The sequence below is a fragment of the Lontra canadensis genome, unplaced genomic scaffold (genome assembly GCF_010015895.1).
Source record: "Lontra canadensis isolate GAN:19392208 unplaced genomic scaffold, GSC_riverotter_1.0 scaffold124, whole genome shotgun sequence".
Taxonomy (NCBI): Eukaryota; Metazoa; Chordata; class Mammalia; order Carnivora; family Mustelidae; genus Lontra; species Lontra canadensis.
Genome location: NW_022631118.1, coordinates 2,017,496 through 2,035,694, shown reverse-complemented (window position 1 = coordinate 2,035,694; position 18,199 = coordinate 2,017,496). Strand labels below are relative to the sequence as shown.

At 46.5% G+C, this 18,199-nt stretch overlaps 1 protein-coding gene across 1 annotated transcript in view; it reads right to left on the bottom strand.

Moving 5' to 3' along the window:
• The window catches only part of SLC6A11 (solute carrier family 6 member 11), a 126,536-nt gene that overhangs the window by 30,929 nt on the left and 77,408 nt on the right, over positions 1-18,199 (bottom strand). The window contains exon 7 of the mRNA XM_032841502.1: positions 1,717-1,820. Within this exon, the coding sequence (XP_032697393.1) occupies positions 1,717-1,820 (104 nt within the window). The remainder of the gene's footprint in view (positions 1-1,716; positions 1,821-18,199) is intronic.

Sequence of the window (18,199 nt, the reverse complement as noted above, 5' to 3'; positions counted from 1 at the left end):
CTTGGGTTCAAAGACATGTTCCACCACTGGCCATGTGAACATGAGCAAGCAACCTACTCTTGGGCCTCAGTTTCCTCATCTGTATAATAGACGGCTCCTTCCTCGCTTCCTGACACATCATTTGGCACTGTACTAGGCTTGAGGGACAGTGTGGAACAAGGAGACCCAGCCTATGTCTTCACAGAACTGACAGCTAAGCAATGACCAAATGATTTCTGCAGTGCCCTACACGGAGGGCTCACGCTGAGTGCTGGCTGCTGACGGGGTGACAGCCGTAGACAAACAGCAACCTTCCCTAACATCCCAAGTGGGTCACATTCAATGCAGACCAGAGGCCTGCTGTGCTGTTCTCCCAGCCCCAGTGCCTTTCTCTTCCTGTCCATGGTGACTGTTCATATAGTGACTCACAGTGCTCTGCCTCTCATCCCTCAGACGTGCCTCTCCACGAATGCGTGGAAGATAGAGAGGATCTTATGAACAACCTGGCATGGTCAACCACCTCTCCAGCAGCCTTCTGTCCAGCTCTACCCAATACCTCTCTGCCCAAGCTCCCCCAGGAACAACAGAACTTGCTGTCTAGCGGCACACTGGATTCTACCATGGCTTTTCCTTACAGCATGCTGGACCTGCCCACTGTCACTTCCTTGTCCTCAGTTTCCCCAACTTATGAACTCTGTAGACTGAGGCTGTGCCACTCCTGATTCTGGAGTGCCACAGTGCACATAGTTTTAGTGAGTGGATTAATAAAGTGACCATGAAGCTAGCTTTCAGAGAGATGTGCGGGAGTCCTGGGATGGAAACCGGGAGACTTTAGCCAGAGTCCAGGTTCTGCTATGTGTAGCTGGAGATAATGTGGGAGGAACTTTATCACTGCTAAATGTTCTTTCAAATGCATGATCTTACTTGAGCCACAGAGCAATCGAGTTATTTGGTTATTAGGTATGAGACCCCCAAAGAGCTACCTACCATGACCAGGCACTGGATGCAGGGGTGGAGAGACCTCAGCAAACAGACCACTGGCCTAGAGCTAGAGCTCAGGGTGCCATCTGCTCAGGGTGCCATCTGCACGTGAATCATGCACCGCTATGCTAGGAGACCTTGGGTGGGTTCTTGGCCTTCAGTGGGTCTCAGCCTCAGAGCAGAAATCAGGCTGCAGGCATGAGAAACCAGGCAGCCAGGGCGAGACAGTGTCAGGCTCAGCCCCCAACTTGGGCACCTCCCTTCCCAGTGCTGGGTGTGGCCACATGCAGGAGGCCAGGGAGGAAGGCTGTGGGGGAAGATGGGGCACTGGCCACTCCAGATGGGGACAGGAGAGGAGCCTACATGAAGTGAGAAAGGGCAGGGAGCTGATTTCTGAACAGAAGACAGAAGAACAAAGCCAGATCTGGGTTCAAGTCCTGGTTTTGCCGCTTACTAGCTATGTCACTGTGGGCAAGTCACTTACTTGGCCTGGGATAAATGTTTGCCATACAGGGTGGGATGGAGGCCTGAACAAGATTCCTGGAGTGGATTTGCTTTTAGCCTGCAATGTACTCTGAACACATTCATTATTTTCCTAGCTCCTCAGGTGGCCCACTTTGTGACGCTGGGGCAGGGAGAGTCTAAGAAACAAGCCATCTGTCTCATCCTGGCTCCACACAGTGGGAAGACAGCCTGAACTAGCCTGGCAGCACAGAGGGCTTTGGTGGACAGCGGGTAGGGCTGTGAAGTGCTCACCTGTAGCAGTTGTTGTTATAATTGTTATAACTTCCCAGAGCAGTCAGACAACCCAGGCAGATGGCATAGGAGAAAAAGATCTGCGTCCCAGCATCTACCCAGACCTGCAGGAGGGCACAAAGAAGTCAGCATGAAGAGAAGTCGGATTAGGGGTGGCCCCATTCTTGGAAATCCTCCACCCTCCCTTGTCCTCCAAAAAGTCTAGGCAAAGCAAAAATCAAACTTCCTAACCTTCTCGGGAATGTGCTTTAAGAGATCTATTATTGGAGACTGCTTCATTAAATACAAATGTCCTTAATTCCAGAATTTTCCAGAGGTTATGGATAACAATTCACTGAACAGCAAGAATTTGGACGTTTAGGTCCTTGCTCCAACTATGTGACCTTGGAAAAGCTACTTAACCTCTCTGAAGCTTAGTCCCCTCATCTGCAAACTGGGGAATGAACTACCCTCTCAGAATTGTTAAGAGGATTCCTGTGATATGGAACGGAAGCTCCTGGGACCTAGCTCATAAGCTAAGGCATATTTAAGCCAAAATGAGTGACTGCTTATCTTTGCGATTAAGAATACCATGAGTAAACTGTCATAGGATTCTGTCCCTAGGAAAATATTTGCGTAGTTGATTTGAGCTTAAGAGGTGGCAGGGAAGGGACAGGAGAAGGGGGAGGCCCACCTATATCTTTCACCTTTCAAAACAGATGCATTTTAGGCTTCCTTTGTGGTACATAACAGAAACCACTTTCTTAGTCTCCAGGTTCCTCTCTGGCAAAAACTGCTGTTGACAGCACGACATGCACACCAGGAGTTATGATGGCTTCTTTAGCACTTTTCCCTGGGCTCTCTCTGCACTCAGCTCACTCATTTAAAAGCTAAATGCAGCCGATGACATTGATGCTTGAGAATCAGGTGCCATCTAGAAAATAAGGCTTTGCACTAAGTACAAATACCCACTAACATTTATTGTGCACTTGTTACATGCCAGGCAACGGTGCTGAGCCCTCTGTGTGTTATGGCACTTGGATATTCACAGCAACCCTCTGTGGTAAGTGCTATTATGCACCCCCATTTACAGCTGAGGCAACAGGAATGGAGAAGTTGCATGACTTATTCAAGGCCACACAGCTGGGAGTGGCAAAGGCAGGTCCATGGAGACCACCTAGAAGTCCTCTGGGGTAATCTCCCACCCAACACAAGACTCTCTTCTGACTACTCCTGACAGAATAGTTTGTTTGATTACTGCTAGTGACAGGAAACTCGCTATATCCTGTTGCCGTCCTTTCTTCTTTACAGAGTTCTGACCATTAGAATATTTCTGAAAATGAGAGGAAATCCCCCTTCCTGAAGGTGTTCTTAGTTCCGGGACCATCCAGACCACACCTTCCTCTTCTGTCTGGAAGCACTTTAGAGATTTGGAGAAAGCATCAGTGCCCCCTTGGATCCTAGAACTCTTCCTTCTCTAGGCAAAATAATTCTATTTCCTCTCCCAGGGATTTGATAATAACAGTACAAGTCACTGTACCCTGGATTAGCTCAAGCTGGTTAAATCATTCAACAAATACTTATTAAAATTGAAGATCATAATGCTGCTTTTCAACCTAAGAAATGAATACATTTTTCTCCCTCACTGGAGTGTCTTGGAACTGATGAGGAACTTAAGGAGAGCTCTTTCATGGTGTGTGTGTGTGTGTGTGTGTGTGTGTGTGTTTGTGTGTGTGTGTAGGGCAGGGATGCCAGCAGATCAGAGTGGACTGAGACATGGGGAGGAGGGAATGGAAAGATGGAATAAAAAAAGCTTTTATAAGAAGTTTTGCCATGAAGGGGAGTTGGGAGATAGGTAATGGAAGTGTAATTTAGGGAGATTTTTTTTTTTTAATGGCAGAAACTCAAGGATGCTTAAATGTTGATAGGAAGGGTCCAGTGCAGATGAAAGTATTAAATATGTAGGAGAGAAACATATGCATTTTCAAGTCCACCCATTCTGCCTCAGTTTCCCCATTTGCTACCTCAGCGGATTCTCTTTACCCCAATCCAGGGTAATGATCTATACCAGGTACTCAAATCTCTAAGAGGAAGAAAACAGAGGTATTTTGCCTGGAGAAGGGAAGAATTTTAGTGTCCAAGAGCACTGGTGCTTTCATTGAATCTCTAATCTAAGACTAGTAGTAAATCATAAGGAAAGGTAAAACACAGTACAGATGCTAACCCAGGAAACAGAAGACGAGATCACAGGAGCCACTCAGCGGGATGTTCAGCATTCAGCCGAGCCCTGTTCCTCAAGTCCCTCACTCTTCCTGAAAATGCCTCTGCAAATTAAATGTCCCTCATCCCAGACCCCTCACTGTCAAAAAAACCACCAAACTTGTGGGAAATCTGGCTCCTTCATCGTGGCTGGGCCTCATGGCAATTGGTTCCTCTCCACCCAAAACATGGTAAACAAGCCCTTTGTGACTCTGAAAACACCAGAGAGATTTCCATCCACACATCTCAAAGTTGGGACCCTGAAGAATGATCTTCACTTGTGGGAATTTTCCTTGCAGTCTTCTCACGGAACACATCAACACTAAAACAGACATTTGCTGTTTTTGCCCATCCATCTCCCCTTTTCAGGTAACAGTGCCCTAATTTCCTTTGGGAAAGCCCCTTTTCTCCACTGGGATGTAGCTTCAGGGGTGTTCACATGGCCCAGGCCTGGCCAACAAAAGCATTTGTCTTGGCCACAGTGATTGGTTCAAGGATGAGCATATGATGCAAGCCAAGCCAATGAAACTTAATCCTGGGACTTTTTTACTGGAGCTACTGCAAATGGGACACATCTTTTTTTCCTGGAAATGTTAATCTTGTAATTGCTGGGGATCGTCCTTGACCATGAGGGAAGAGCCTGTCTGAGAATAAAAACAATGCAGAGGAAAGCAGAGTCTAGAACAAAGAAAGAGGGGCGCCTGAGTGGCTCAGTTGGTTAAGCGACTGCCTCTGGCTCAGGTCATGGTCCTGGAATCCCAGGATCGAATCCCACATGTGGCTCCCAGCTCCACGGGGAGTCTGCTTCTCCCTCTAACCTTCTCCCCTCTTATGCTCTCTCTCACTGTCTCTCTCTCAAATAAATAAAATTTAAAAAAAAATAGAACGAAGAAAGGCTATCGGTATAATGACTTGAGTACCTGGATCCAGCCATATCTGAAATGAATCCTACCCTAAAACATTTCAATTTCAGAGGCCTATAAATTCCTCTTTTTCTTATGTCAACTTGAATAGGACTGCTGTCACTTCAAAACTCAAAGAATTCTGACTAGTATCAATGTTAAGTTCTTAGAAAAACCTAGGGGCTGAAGCCCAAATCCCTCCATCAATCCCAAATTACTGATGAACCAACACTTACTGAAGGCCTTCTGCATGCAAAACCCTGTGGCATAATCTGAAAGAAGTACTATACAGTTATATAGAGCACTGCTTCCCTGCTTCTTGGTGAGAAAAGGTGAGACATTTAGAGGCAAAGGGAGCCAGTACCTAGGAGTGGTTGATGAAGGGCACAATTAACATGTGCTAGAAGAATCAGAGAAGGCTGTCTGGATGGAGGCATAACTTTAAAGACTGGAGAAAGGATGAGAAAGGACATCTTGGGTCTGGAGGTTCATGTGAGAGGAGGATGTATTCTCAAATGTTTTTTCCCTCTTGTTCTACCTCTATGGTAAAAAGCCCATCACTGTTGTTCTGATGGTTAGCATTGAATCAATACTTTCATATAATACTTTTAGTCCTCCCCTTTTGTGACACCAAGGGTTGGTTCCCAACTACACTGAAATTAGCCAGTAGTCTCAGTTTCTTTTCCGTCCATTTCCTCTAGCATCTAATTAGAAGAAATACTCATTTGTTTCCAGTTAATATGTAAAGGCAATGTGTGAATTTATTCTATTTTTCACATACATACTCCATTCTTTTTTTTTTTTTTCTCAAAATGGTTGTCACCATTTGTATCGACTTGGATGGAACTTGAGGGGATTATGCTAAGTGAAATAATTCAAGCAGAGAAAGACAATTTCCCAATTTTTAATACTTGTTTATATCTGCATGATCAGAATGTACAATAGTATTATCTCTTTGATAGCCATGGAACTGTGAGTTCTACAGGTGACTATAAATTTAATGCTTCCCCACCCCCGCAACCCAGTCCTTATGTTTATACCTCTCCAGTCAGTTTGGTTGCCTGTAGTTTGTTCTCTAGTAGGTTCCTTAGGCAAGGCTAATGGGAAATAATACTTCCTGGCATCTTGCATGTTCATAACAGTTGACCAATAGCTTTCATACTTGAACATCAGTATGGCTTTATATAATGTCTTTGGTTTCCTTTTTCTCTTCCTGAGTATCTTAAATACCTGTTTAGTTGTCCGCTGGCACTAAGCGCTGCTGTAGGAAAGTCTGATACCATTCTTGCTCACTTACTCTTTTTGTCTGAATGACCAACAGGTTTTTTCTTTTCTCTTTAATATTCAGTCATTTTGATTAAAATAGGTCTTAACGTTTATCTCTCTGGGCTGATATTCCCAGGCTTGTGGTGCACTTCTTCAAGATATAATTCAAGTCTTCTCTTTAATTTCAAGGAAAAACATCCCTGAATTACCGTTTTAGGTAAACAATTTGTTCCTTTCCCCTGCTTTGCATTTCTTTTTGGGGGACCCATGTGTATGTTGGACCTTCTTTGTCTACCTTTTATATCACCTTTTCTTCCACTCTTTAAATAATCTCCTTTCTGGCTTTTTTATTTTCCTCCTTTCCATCCCCTATTCACCTTATGGTGTCTACTCACCTCTTTATTCCTTCTATTCAGTTATTCCTCCTGAAATGTTCTGCCTTAAGCTGTCCTTTGGTTAGCTTTCTTTTCAAATCTTTTTGTCTCACAATTTCACCTACACTATTACTTAATCACATCTGTTGGTTCTTCATTTTTTTTTAGCTTGTTTTGAAATATTAGGTTTGAGTATTCAGCTGTTTTGTGGCCCTGTCTGTGGAATACATACATTATCTATAGGAATACTATTATGCTCAGAATTCTTTTTCTCTTAGTAGTTTTTAATGGGGTTTGACATGATCCTCTTCCATTGTTCACGTGCAGGTCGGACACATTTCCCTGTCCTCTTACGAGGAGGGTTTCTTGTATGGAGGAATAGGGATGATACAGGGTAGATTGTCTAGCCTTACAGTTCTAGGTTACCACTTCTATTAGTATAAGAACTGAGACTGTGCAGACAGTACATTCTGAAATTATTACTCTCTGTTCCGTTCCCTTCCCTCATTCCCATACAAAATTTCTCTTTTTGTGTCCTCTAGCATCTCCATCCTGCTCAAATTGCATTCTGCTCCTAGCGGCTTCTCCCCAGTGTGGGGTTCTCTCTGGGCTATGGAGCCTCAGCTGCTTGGTCCCTAGACTTCCCAGATCCCAGACTTCTGCCCAAGCTTCCTACAGCTCTCCTACTTTCACCTATAACTTGGGGCCCACATATATCCCTCTTAATTTTGGCTGACATTCTAAGATAGCTCCACCAAGCCTACTCTCATACAGTCCTCTCCTTCTCGGGGTGAATACTCTCCTTCTAGGGGCTGGCTCTCAGCCTTCCACATTCCCTTTGCCTTCATCTTCATCTCATCTCATAGAGTTGACATCATGCAGATGTTATTGGTATCAGTGTTTGGCTCCACCTGTTCACATTTTGTGCTTCATGGAGTCACCTAATTATGCTGAAGATGTTTTTTGTTTTGTTCTGTTTTGTTTTACTATCCTGGTTTTTCTCTTTTGGTGGCGAGATTCTGGAATTTTTTTTTTAAGGGTTTTTTTTATTCCCCCCTTCCTGTTGCTATCTTATCTCCTTGGTTCTCAAGAATGTTCAGGGAGCAGATGAAACAAGATTGGTGTTGACTGGAGGTGAAAAAAGAAGACCCATGGCTCAGCAATTTGGTAGATGGGGTATAAAAGAAGATGAGCTGAATTTTTAAAGGGAGGATGGAGGTATAAAGTAGGGAAATGGGGAAGTATAGTTTTGGACAAGGCAAGTTTTAGACATCCATGTGGTATGTGCAGGAGACAGATGGAAAGTCAGCTAAATATTGTGGCCTGGGCTGGAGACACAGATTTGGAAGTCCTCAGAATTTTAGCAGTAACTTTACCTCTCCTTGACTTCAGATCCAAACCTTTCTCCACTGGCTTTTTCTATTTTCTACATTTGGAAAACTCAGGTTGATAAAACTTTTCTGCTTAGACACATGCTCACTGGGCATTCAAGAACCAAGAACCTTCAGGGTTAGATTTCTTGAAAAAGTCTCATGAAGAAGCATGAGTATCTTTGCATGGAATCTGTACCATTAGACTTCTTTACAGATTTGCATAACTGAGGTATGTCTATGTTCTTAAACATACGCCTGTCATTGCAAAAATGCAACAGGGCTCCAGCTGTCAGCCTTCCTTTTCATCAGGGAAGGAATTAGTTAATTTACCAGGGAGCTCCTATATGTATTAAGATAATTACTGCTGGGCTATGCAGGAATGAACAATGAATCCCCCAAATCTCAATGGCTTAGCACAACAAAAATGTTATTTTTTTTAAAATTTAATTTATTTATTTGACAGACAGAGATCACAAGTAGGCAGAGAGACAGGCAGAGAGAGAGGCAGAGAGAGAGGAAGGGAAGCAGGCTCCCGGCCAAGCAGAGAGCCCGATGCGGGGCTCGATCCCAGGACCCTGGGATCATGACCTGAGCCGAAGGCAGAGGCTTTAACCCACTGAGCCACCCAGGCGCCCCAAAAATGTTATTTTTTTGCCGACAAAAAGCCAGACCCAAATTGTGAAGGGGTGTTCTTCAATCCAGTGACTTAGCCTTACAAGACCTTCTGCCTTATCATGATACTTCTTTCTACATCAACACACCCTCTGATGCAAGGAACAAAACACTGGAGGTTAGCCTGGGAAGTTTTAAGAGCTAGACGTAGTTGTTGCATGTATCGCTTCTGCCCACATACAGCTGGGCAGAACCAAGTTGCATGGTCCCAAGCTAAAATCAAGGGAATCTGGGAAATGTAGTCTTCCTACTTACAAGGATGAGAAAAGGAAATAGTGAGCTGGTTGGTGAACACGTAGCATTATTTCTGCTACAGGCATTATCCCAAAAGTCTATTTCCCTACTTCTCTCTTCAACTTGGAATTCCATAGGCACCCAGAGATCAAATAAGATCAACGGTGGCTACTGGAATAACTTGATAAAAAGGGAAAAGAGAGACTAATAAAACAGACTGGCAATATTCATGAACACTTCCACCAGTGTGATGATGTCTTAAGAAGTGGAAAACTTGAGTAATGTTTGTTGAAAACCTACCCTGTACTCAAGGCTTTTGTGGACATGATCTCATCATTTACATAAGCATCTCAGTAAAGTAAATAGTTTCTCCATTTTTAAAGAAGAGGAAATGAATCCATACAAGGTCAAACAGCTTATCAGGTAGAGTCAGGTTTGAACACATAACACCTTGGCTCCATGTTTTACAGAGAAAAGCTGGGGCCTCCCGGTGTGCTGAGTAGGCCTGGAGTCTCAGCTAGGATTTAAACAGCTCTGTAGCTGTCCAGTCAAAGACAAAGACAACCCCACCTCAATGAAAGGAAGACCAGGCAACTGAACCCCGTTGACCAGCATCTCCCAGGATGCTAGAAAGGGGGCAGCTCAGTGGAGAAAGGGCTTCCTTTTCTCAACAAAATTTGAAGGGAAAATAGTCTCCACAAAACAAACCCTAAGGAAGCTGGGTCAGTAGCTGAGAAACGGATCACTCCCCATGTTCTACAGCAATGAATGGGGGGCGTTCTGGCAGCATGAATGTGGGCGGTCCACATTCAGAGGTTTGGAGAACAGATTTGCATGGGAACAGGGGAGCAGGGCCCCTTTAGAAGAGAGGTGGTCCCTCCCTCTAGCTTCGGTCAACCTCATCCCTTTCAGAGCAACCAATTCCAATGAGCCCGGGTGCACAGTAGATACAGAAAGCAATGGGTTAGAGTACAACCAGCCTTCCCAACTAGACCCTCAAAGCCCAGCACTGCACTGCACAGAGTAGGTCCTCAATGATATAAGCAGGGAGAGCAAAGAAGGATGGACAGACAAGGACAAATTCTTCCCTACCCCCACTTAGAAGCCACATTTGTCAAGATAGATGCTCAGTACTGGCTGCCCCAGTCCACATGGATATCGTTTTACAGTTCATAAAGCACCTGCTTATATTCTGTGACCCACAGCTGCCCTGAGGTGGGCATGATTATCCCCAGGTTAGAGACAGCTGTGTGCAGGGCCAGATGCATACTTACTCTCTCCCCATATGCCCATCTTGTCCATATATGTAGAATGTCTCATCTTTGATGTTTGTGAGTGAAAGCTTCATGTCTTATAGAGAGAAAAGACTTATCTAGCTTAGGCAGAACCAAGGAGAAGGTCCTTGGGCATATGTGGTTAGCATCTTCCTCTTTTTCTCTTATATATAAAAGCTTAAAAAGATAATGTGTGTGCAACAGATATTCAACACAGTGCCTAGCTCTTGGAGGGCACTAAGGAAGTGCTCAGAAACCTAGCCGTGAGCTCTAACAAATGGTAGGTGTTTAGACAACATTCATCCCTCCTCAGGATATACCAGTATTCAAAAGTCTGGAAGAAAAAAAAAAGCCTCTTCTCTCTTTTTCCCTCTAATACCATGCACTGGGTATCCACCCTGTGCCAGGCACCATCTTCCCTCAGGGGGCTCACATTCTAGCAGGATGGACCACACACCAATGCAGAGAAGCAGCAACCCCACATCTGGTGGAGAGGAGCAAACAAGGACTACACGGGCTGAAGTCGCAGGGCCGTGGGGCCCAGGGCCTTGCTCAGTAAAGATGCAGCTGCCGCCCTGGGAGCCTAAGAGGGGACTGGAGCTGAAGGTCTCCTCCTCTATGGGGTCTCATGCAGCATGGACTAGAGGAAGAAGCCCCCTCGAAATGTACTTTCAGGCCTACACACGGAGCCATCCGTCAGAGCAGAGGGGCAGTGCCCCTGTGCAGCGTCAAAGCTGATGCCAGTCGGCAGGCCTGCTACATCCATCTCTGTGTCCTGGAGTTGGTGGCAGGTGTGCCACTGATACTCTGAAGTCTCTGACAAATGCAGCATCAACCCATCCTGCCACTAGTAGGAGGAGGTGTGTGGTGACCTCGATGCCAGCCATCACCATCCCAGCTCATCTCTGTTAGCGCCTAGAACACAACAGGGGTTATTCTAAAGGCTTTGCAAGTATTAGACTCACTGTTGAGCTACGATTATCCCCTTTCTATAGACAAAAAAATGAATGCCCCGAGAGGTGAAGTCACATGTCCCTCTAGCTTTGGAGAGATGTACATACTGGTTGCTGTGTGAGGAGATAGCCTTAGGGACAAATGAGCCTCTGGAACCTGGCCATGCCCAGGGGGAATAAGTTAAATAGGATGGTTTCTGTCAGATGCCTGACTCCAAGCCTTGCTGTGGCTTAAGGAAAGGGTGTGAGCTTTGGGATCAGGAAGACCCAGGCTGGAGACCTGCTTGTCCACTTACCTGCTATACAACCCCGGGCAAGTTAGTTCACCTCTGAACTTCAACCACTTCATCCGTGAAAGATACTATGAGTGTACGGTACACAGTGGGGTACCTGGTAAGATTCCCTTAATCTCATTTCTTTTCAGGGCTAACACTTCTCAACTGTACCACGAAAACCAGCCCCTGCCTCTTTCCTACCATCCCAGCCCCTTGAGGCCAGGTGAACCAATCAGATTTCGGAGCAGCACCAAACACTGCAGCCACCCTTTACTACCGTAGACTCACTTACTTTTAGGGCCTGGAACATGGACACGACGATGAGGGGCAGAAGGAACCAACATCTCATCGCTCCCAGACTCCTTACAGTCCCAATGCCAGGCCAAGAACATATGTGAAAACTGCCAGCCCCAACAACACATGCAGCATTTGGCTTTTGGACCTGAGTAGACAGGACAGGGCTTGGTGGCCCTCCAGGGGCTCAAAACCCAGAGCCCTTTGTCTCTTTAACATTTTCTTTTCATACAGGCAGCCACACACAGACACACAAACACACATACACAACACAACTTTTGTAAGCAGACCCTTTGATTGAGGCTGAAACATAACTTATATGGCCCGGCAGAAAATGGCTGAGTTAAGCTCTTTCTTTTCTCCTTTTATATTGGTAAAGATTCTCAAAAGATTAAAAGTAGGTTAGGAGAATAATATAACAGCTGTGTTTCCAGTGTGTACCTGACAACGGCTTTTGTAGAAGTGAATAATTACATGAAAATCACTTCCTTCCCACCTCTTTCTCAGCCCCCTCTGGGTTGCTAGGCGCCCTCTCTCCTTCTTTCGGCTAATGCCACATACAGAAGCTGATGAATACAGTATGGCCATTATGCGGGAAGGGAGTCTGGAGGGAGAAGGATTCAAATGCTCCCTCCCTGGTGGATTCAATGGTGGGGAGAGGGCTATGGGGGAGTCTACTCTGGATATATTTAAATGCTAATGTGCTGGGCAGGCAGGCAGGGCCAGTGGGAACAGTGGTGGGAAGGGGCAGAAGCTCTTGGCTTGGAAGTCCCACTGGAAATATGTTCTGCAGCCTCTGGCTCTGGAGCCAAGCGCTTCCCTGGGCAGCCGGCCCCGGGGGCCACCTGGGGCTCTGCCAACTGCCCTGCCAGTAAAGTGTCATTGGGCTGAAGGGTTGCACTGCGGGTGGTAAGGAGCCGTTCAGTTCTGTGGGGGGGGGGGGGTGAGCCTGGGTGTGTAGGCTAACCCTGGTGGCCCTTTTGTGTGGAGCAGGGAGCAGGGTCACTGTGGCTGGGTCTCTGCCCAGAGGCTGGACAACCATGTTCCAGTCACAGAGAGCTGAGGGAGTGGATGGGTGGTTGTTGGCACTGGGCTGATGGCAATGACCTCCAGGCCTTCTGAGGTAGAATCCTGAGGCCCGTGCATGTCTACCCCTTAATCCATCCCATGGGACAACTGCACCCCGTTTTACCAAATGAGTAAACAGAAGAGGTTCTGAGCACCAGAAAGCATGAGCAAGGCCTGAAGCTAGCATGCCCCCTGTCCTGAGCTTGTCTCACAGCTGTCCATGCACCCTTGGGGGGGGGTTGCATTTTAGGCCAACAGTGTTCCTCTAGGGAAATGCAACTGGCATTTTGGACAGGACAATGCACTGTGCAAAATGTCCCATTCACTGCAGGGGGCGTTGCTTCACTGACTCCCACCCTCTAAATGCTAGAGGCAGTCTCAGACATCACAGAACCCAGAATCAGGCTCCCATGTGTTTCTAAGTGATCCTAAGTGGCTGAGAACCACTGAGGCAGGAGGAATCTGAACTGGCATCAGTGGTTGGGCTGCAGAACCTGCATCCCATCCCTGGGAGCAAAAGGCCAGGGGCTTCTGGGCCAAACCAGACATCAGCTCCCAACCCAGCCCCAAAGTGGCTCACTGTCCTGTGTCAGAGGAGCAAGCAGCCAAGATGAAGTCTCATCATCTCCTGCCATAACCGCTTCTCTCCTCTAGGAATCATGGAGCTGGTTCAAGGCAGGGAGCCAGGGAAAGCAAAGGCACGCCAGGATGCCCCACACCGTGGGAGAGCCAAGAGGTCGCATACACTGCAGTCTTGAGAAAGGACTCCCTTGGGAGGAACATGAAAAAGGAAACAGCCACAGTTGGTAGAAGCAGCTACCTCTGCATCTGCCCAGAGACAAAGAAGTAAATACACTGAGTCACATCAATTATATTCATTGCTTATTGTCTGTCTCCTCCAACTAGAACAAATCCTCAATAAGAGCAAGGACTTTCATTTACTTTTTCTTTGATGCACCCCTAGCACTTCACGTACTGCCTGGCACATGGTAAACACTCAAAACTATGTGCTGAAAGCCCACAGCTGCTTAGCATCTCCAGACCGCAGGAACAGAGTATTCAAGCCTCATGCAGAGTCCTGGCTACAAGACCAAGTACAGTATGCGCCAGATTGACAGGTTCAGAACACCTGGTTCCAATCCCAGGTTACCCTGATAGGTCCTGTGTGTTCTCCCTAAAATTCTCTCTCCCAGCCTCAGTCTTCTAATCTGTAAGGAAACTGGATTGTAGTGCAGATGACAAACATGGGGCACACACATCGCACTCTAAATCCTAACCAGGGCAGATTGCTAATCGATTTCACTCCTCTTCCTTCCTATGGCAGACATTGTTAATCAATCCCACTCCAATTCCTGCCCATGGTACACACTGTTAATCAGTAACGTGGCCCCCCCCAACCCTTCCTCTCATGACAGATATTGCTAATCATTTGCAACATGTTCTTATCCCCCGTCCAGCTGTGGTAGAATTCTACCACCAGTCCGAATTGGTAAGTGAGCTAAAACCTGTGAAAGATGGTCTTCTAGCCCTGATGCCCCAGGCTTATAGAGCAAGGATATGTTTTGGGGTCAGTTGAGACTCATTTTCCTTGAGGTGTTTCAACCTTCCAGCCTTGAAAGCCCAGGAAGACACTGTGACACCCCAGAGTTTATGCTCCTGTCCCCCTCCAGGAACAGACTTCAAATCAAACACAGGAGCCGAGAGACTTTATTAAGGGAAGAGGAGAATGATGTCCCACTCATGGAAATAGACATTTCCAAGGGATTTTCAGCACTTGTCCTGGCCTGGAGGCCGGAAGGAAGAGGAGGGGTGTTCTAGTAGTGAGCAAATGGTATCAGCAAGGCCTAGCAGTCAGGGAAAAGAAAGATCTATATGAAGTTGCCCCAGAAGATGCTTCTAAGGTAAGCAAAGGACATAGAGAGGGGATGGAACACACCTTCCCGGGCCCCATGGATTCAGAGAGTTGGTATTTCATTCATCACGGTATGTTTGGCTGGAAGCTGCTCTGACTTTGGGAAAATGCCTGTGGTGGCTGTACAGAGGTGCAGGAAGATGCTACTTACTCCCTTGGGAAACAGAACTCTGAGAGTGAATGGGAAAGCACTCAAATTCCTGCTCCAAAGAGCCTCCTGGTGGCGGGGGGGGGGGGAATCCATGGTGGTGGGAGTGTGGGGACAGTCATAGCAGCAACTAAGCTTTGTCCCTGGCAGAGAGCTTCAGCCCTAGGATGAGCTCCCTTTTGCTAAGTAATTGGGGATGCAGTGAGGAAATTCTTGCATTGCATTCAAAGTTAGGGTAGAAATCACTGAGGTTTTCTGCTGCTAAGAAACTTTAAACAGTTAATCCCCTCCACAACACTTTCTGAGCATCATGTATCTGCTGGTGTGAATACACAAACAATTCAGATCCCGATTTCCTGCTTAGAAGCTTGCAATCTAGCAAGTGAACAAGGGAAAAGGAAGTCAGACAAGCACCTTCCCCTGTCTACAGTATCAAATCTGGTTCAGTGCCAGCTCTGCTGGGTGAACTCAGGGAAGCCACTTCTTTGAACCTCAGTTTCTTCATGGGTATTGTGGGAAGAACAACAGCTCCAGGGTGCCGGCTTTGTTCCAGACACAAAACAAGACAATGTGCGTAGAGTACACACTGGTACCTGGCTCACAGTAAATGCTGCATCCAGTGGGAGGGGCTGAGGGGCCAGAGAGGGGTCATTACTTCTGGCTTGAGAAAGAGTCTTTGAAGAGTCTGGGAAGCTGAGTAGGTGTGTCCCAGGGGGAGAAGCAGAAGAAAAGTCATCTATTCTGGACAGGCCCCAGAGCCCTGGCCTTCTCTTCAAGCCGGGGTGAGTGCTCCCAGGAGGGGCCAGGCCTACTCCCAAGCTCACGCATCCTCTCCCACGCCCCACAGACAAACCCCAGGGAACTGGGCTCCCCAGGCTTCACTTAGGATTGCACATGTGGGCAGCATCAGGAGTGAGAACAGAGGGGAAACCTGCCATCTCCCTATGGGCCTTCGAGGAACTATGCAAGCTGTTCACATGAGTACCACATGGGGATGCAGACACCATTTGCTCCTAAAAAAGATAAGTGCATTCTTTTCTATTATCTCAGCAGTAGAAAACGAGGCTCTCAAATCCTCATATGCTTCACTCTTTTCACTGGGGCACTACAAGGCTGATGATTATCTCAGTCCCTCCAGCAACGCTTTGAGCTAGGTACTCTGATTTTCTCCATTTACAGATGGGGATATTGAAGCCTAGAGAGGCTGTGGAGGAGGCCCTTCATGACCTAGCCAGTAAGTGGAAGATTAAAACCCAGATCTGTCTGATCCCAAAGCCCTCCTTTGAATTATCCCATGAGACTGCCACTACCTCAACCAAGAGGAGAGGGCCCAGGATGACCAGCCTCACAGGCCCAAAGCCGGGATGGATTTGGTGCCTGACATGTGGTGACCTGCCCACATCCACCCACATACGGTTCTCCTTCTACCTCCCTATATCCTTGTCAACCAGGGTGGCTCAGTCAGTTAAGTGTCTGCCTTCAGCTCAGGTCATGATCTCAAGGTCCTAGGATCGAGCCCTGGATCGGGCTCCTACTCAGTGGGAGTCTGCTTCTCTCTCCCTGCCTCCCCCAACTTGTGCACTCGCGCTCTCTCTCTCTCTCTCACCCTTTCTCTCATAAATAAAATCTTAAAAACAAAAACTTCATGGCCCCAAGGCCACCTGATCCACAATGCCTCCCCTCTGCGCATTCAAATAGAGAGGTAAGAGCTTTAAACAACACCAGATCCTTGGGAACCCTGGCACCCAGAGAGCTCAGTGCAGAGAGTCAAAGCAGATCCAGGTGATGGAGTGAGTGAGTCACCACAGTGGCACGGCAGGCTGCCTTCCACCTGCAGACTGACCCCACCTTCCTGACCACAGCAAGGTCTTAGAGGGAGAGAACCCAGGAAGGATGGCTAACCTTGCACATGGACTAATAAGGAGGCACTGATAGGCTGCCACCACACTCCCTCCCAAATGATGCTCCATGACTGTGGCCTTGGCTCTGGGCAAAGCTGCCATGAGTGAGGGGCTGACCTCATTCCTCATGCCTCTCTTAGCAACTTCCATGGGCACTGGCTTAAGGAACAGAAGAATGATCATTTCCAAAGTAAATCAAACATGAATGCTGAAGTATCTAGGGGGTATAAACTGTGCGGATGTCTGCAGCTTACTCTGAAATGTATCTAAAAATAAATTAAGTGGATGGATGGATGGATAGAAAGCTTGGAGAGGTCTGTGATGAAGCAGACACAGCAAAACACTGATGGTAGAATCTAGGTGGTGGATTTGTGGGTGCTTCCTGTGCAGGCAGAACCAACAAGATGAAGAGGGGATGCTCCCATGTCAACAGCGGGAAGTGGTGGACTCACTGAGCTGACTCCTCCACAAACTCGGGAGGGAAATGCTTCCCAGGGATGTACTAGTGAGAAGACATATGCTTTGTGACCAGTAGTAACTCATGATTACATCAGTGAGGGGTAAATTGAGGCAATTCCTCTGCTGCTCTAGGGACAGTCAGGAGCCAAACCCAGAGTCAGCCACCAATCCAAAAACCTGTGGGTTTTTCTGAGATTCCTTTTCTCTCCTCCTTGACATCACCTCAATGATTGAAAACCCTTCTGAATTCCTTAAGTCATCCAGCAGCAATTCATGGATTTATCTGAGTTGTTAAACCTCATTTTCAGCCACCATTCTATTCTGGATGAGGTGGAACAACCTTTCAGGGCTCATGGGAGGAGGAGGAGCAATGGACAAGTATGTAGTCCCCAGTCATCTATGTACAACTGTAGAGATTCATTTAACATTTGGTTCTGAGGCATTCACTAAGAAGATCATGCCTGTAATTTATTTATTTATTTTCTTGTCTTTCTTAGACAGAACCCTTTCTTTCTTTCCCACTCTGTGTCTTCACTGTTGCCCATTCTGAGGTGTAAACCGTTATCATGGCACCAACTGTCCCAGGCATGAATGAAGTTCTGAGATGATGACCATATTCTATAGAAGGATTTAGTGAGCACTTGCTGTGTGCTGGGCCATATGCAAGTCCCCACCATGGGAGAGGTCTGGTTGAATAAGATTTTGTTTATGTTCTGTAAGGGTAGTCTTGGGTAATGATCAAGTATACTTTGGATTTCCCCGCAAGGTTAACCACATACTTGCTTAGAATGATGTTCACCTGATGCTCCTTTCTTAGTTGTATGGCCTGGAGAAATCTTAATGCACTATCATGCATAACCTTGGAGGCATGTGGATGATTTAGAACATAAAAACATTCACATGACTGTGGATAAATCACCTCAAATCTCTGGGTCTCATTTTTACAAAGGACATTTTAAAGAACAATTCCTGAGTTCTGCTACCTTTTATTAATCAGACACATGCAATTGCTAATAGGAGCTTCCTACTGGCATGAAGTAGCCCATGGGAATGGGTGATAAGGGAGAAAAGAAAAGTAAAGGCTACTGGTAATGAAAAGACTGAAAACCAGTGATTTTACCTGATACCCTAATTATATGC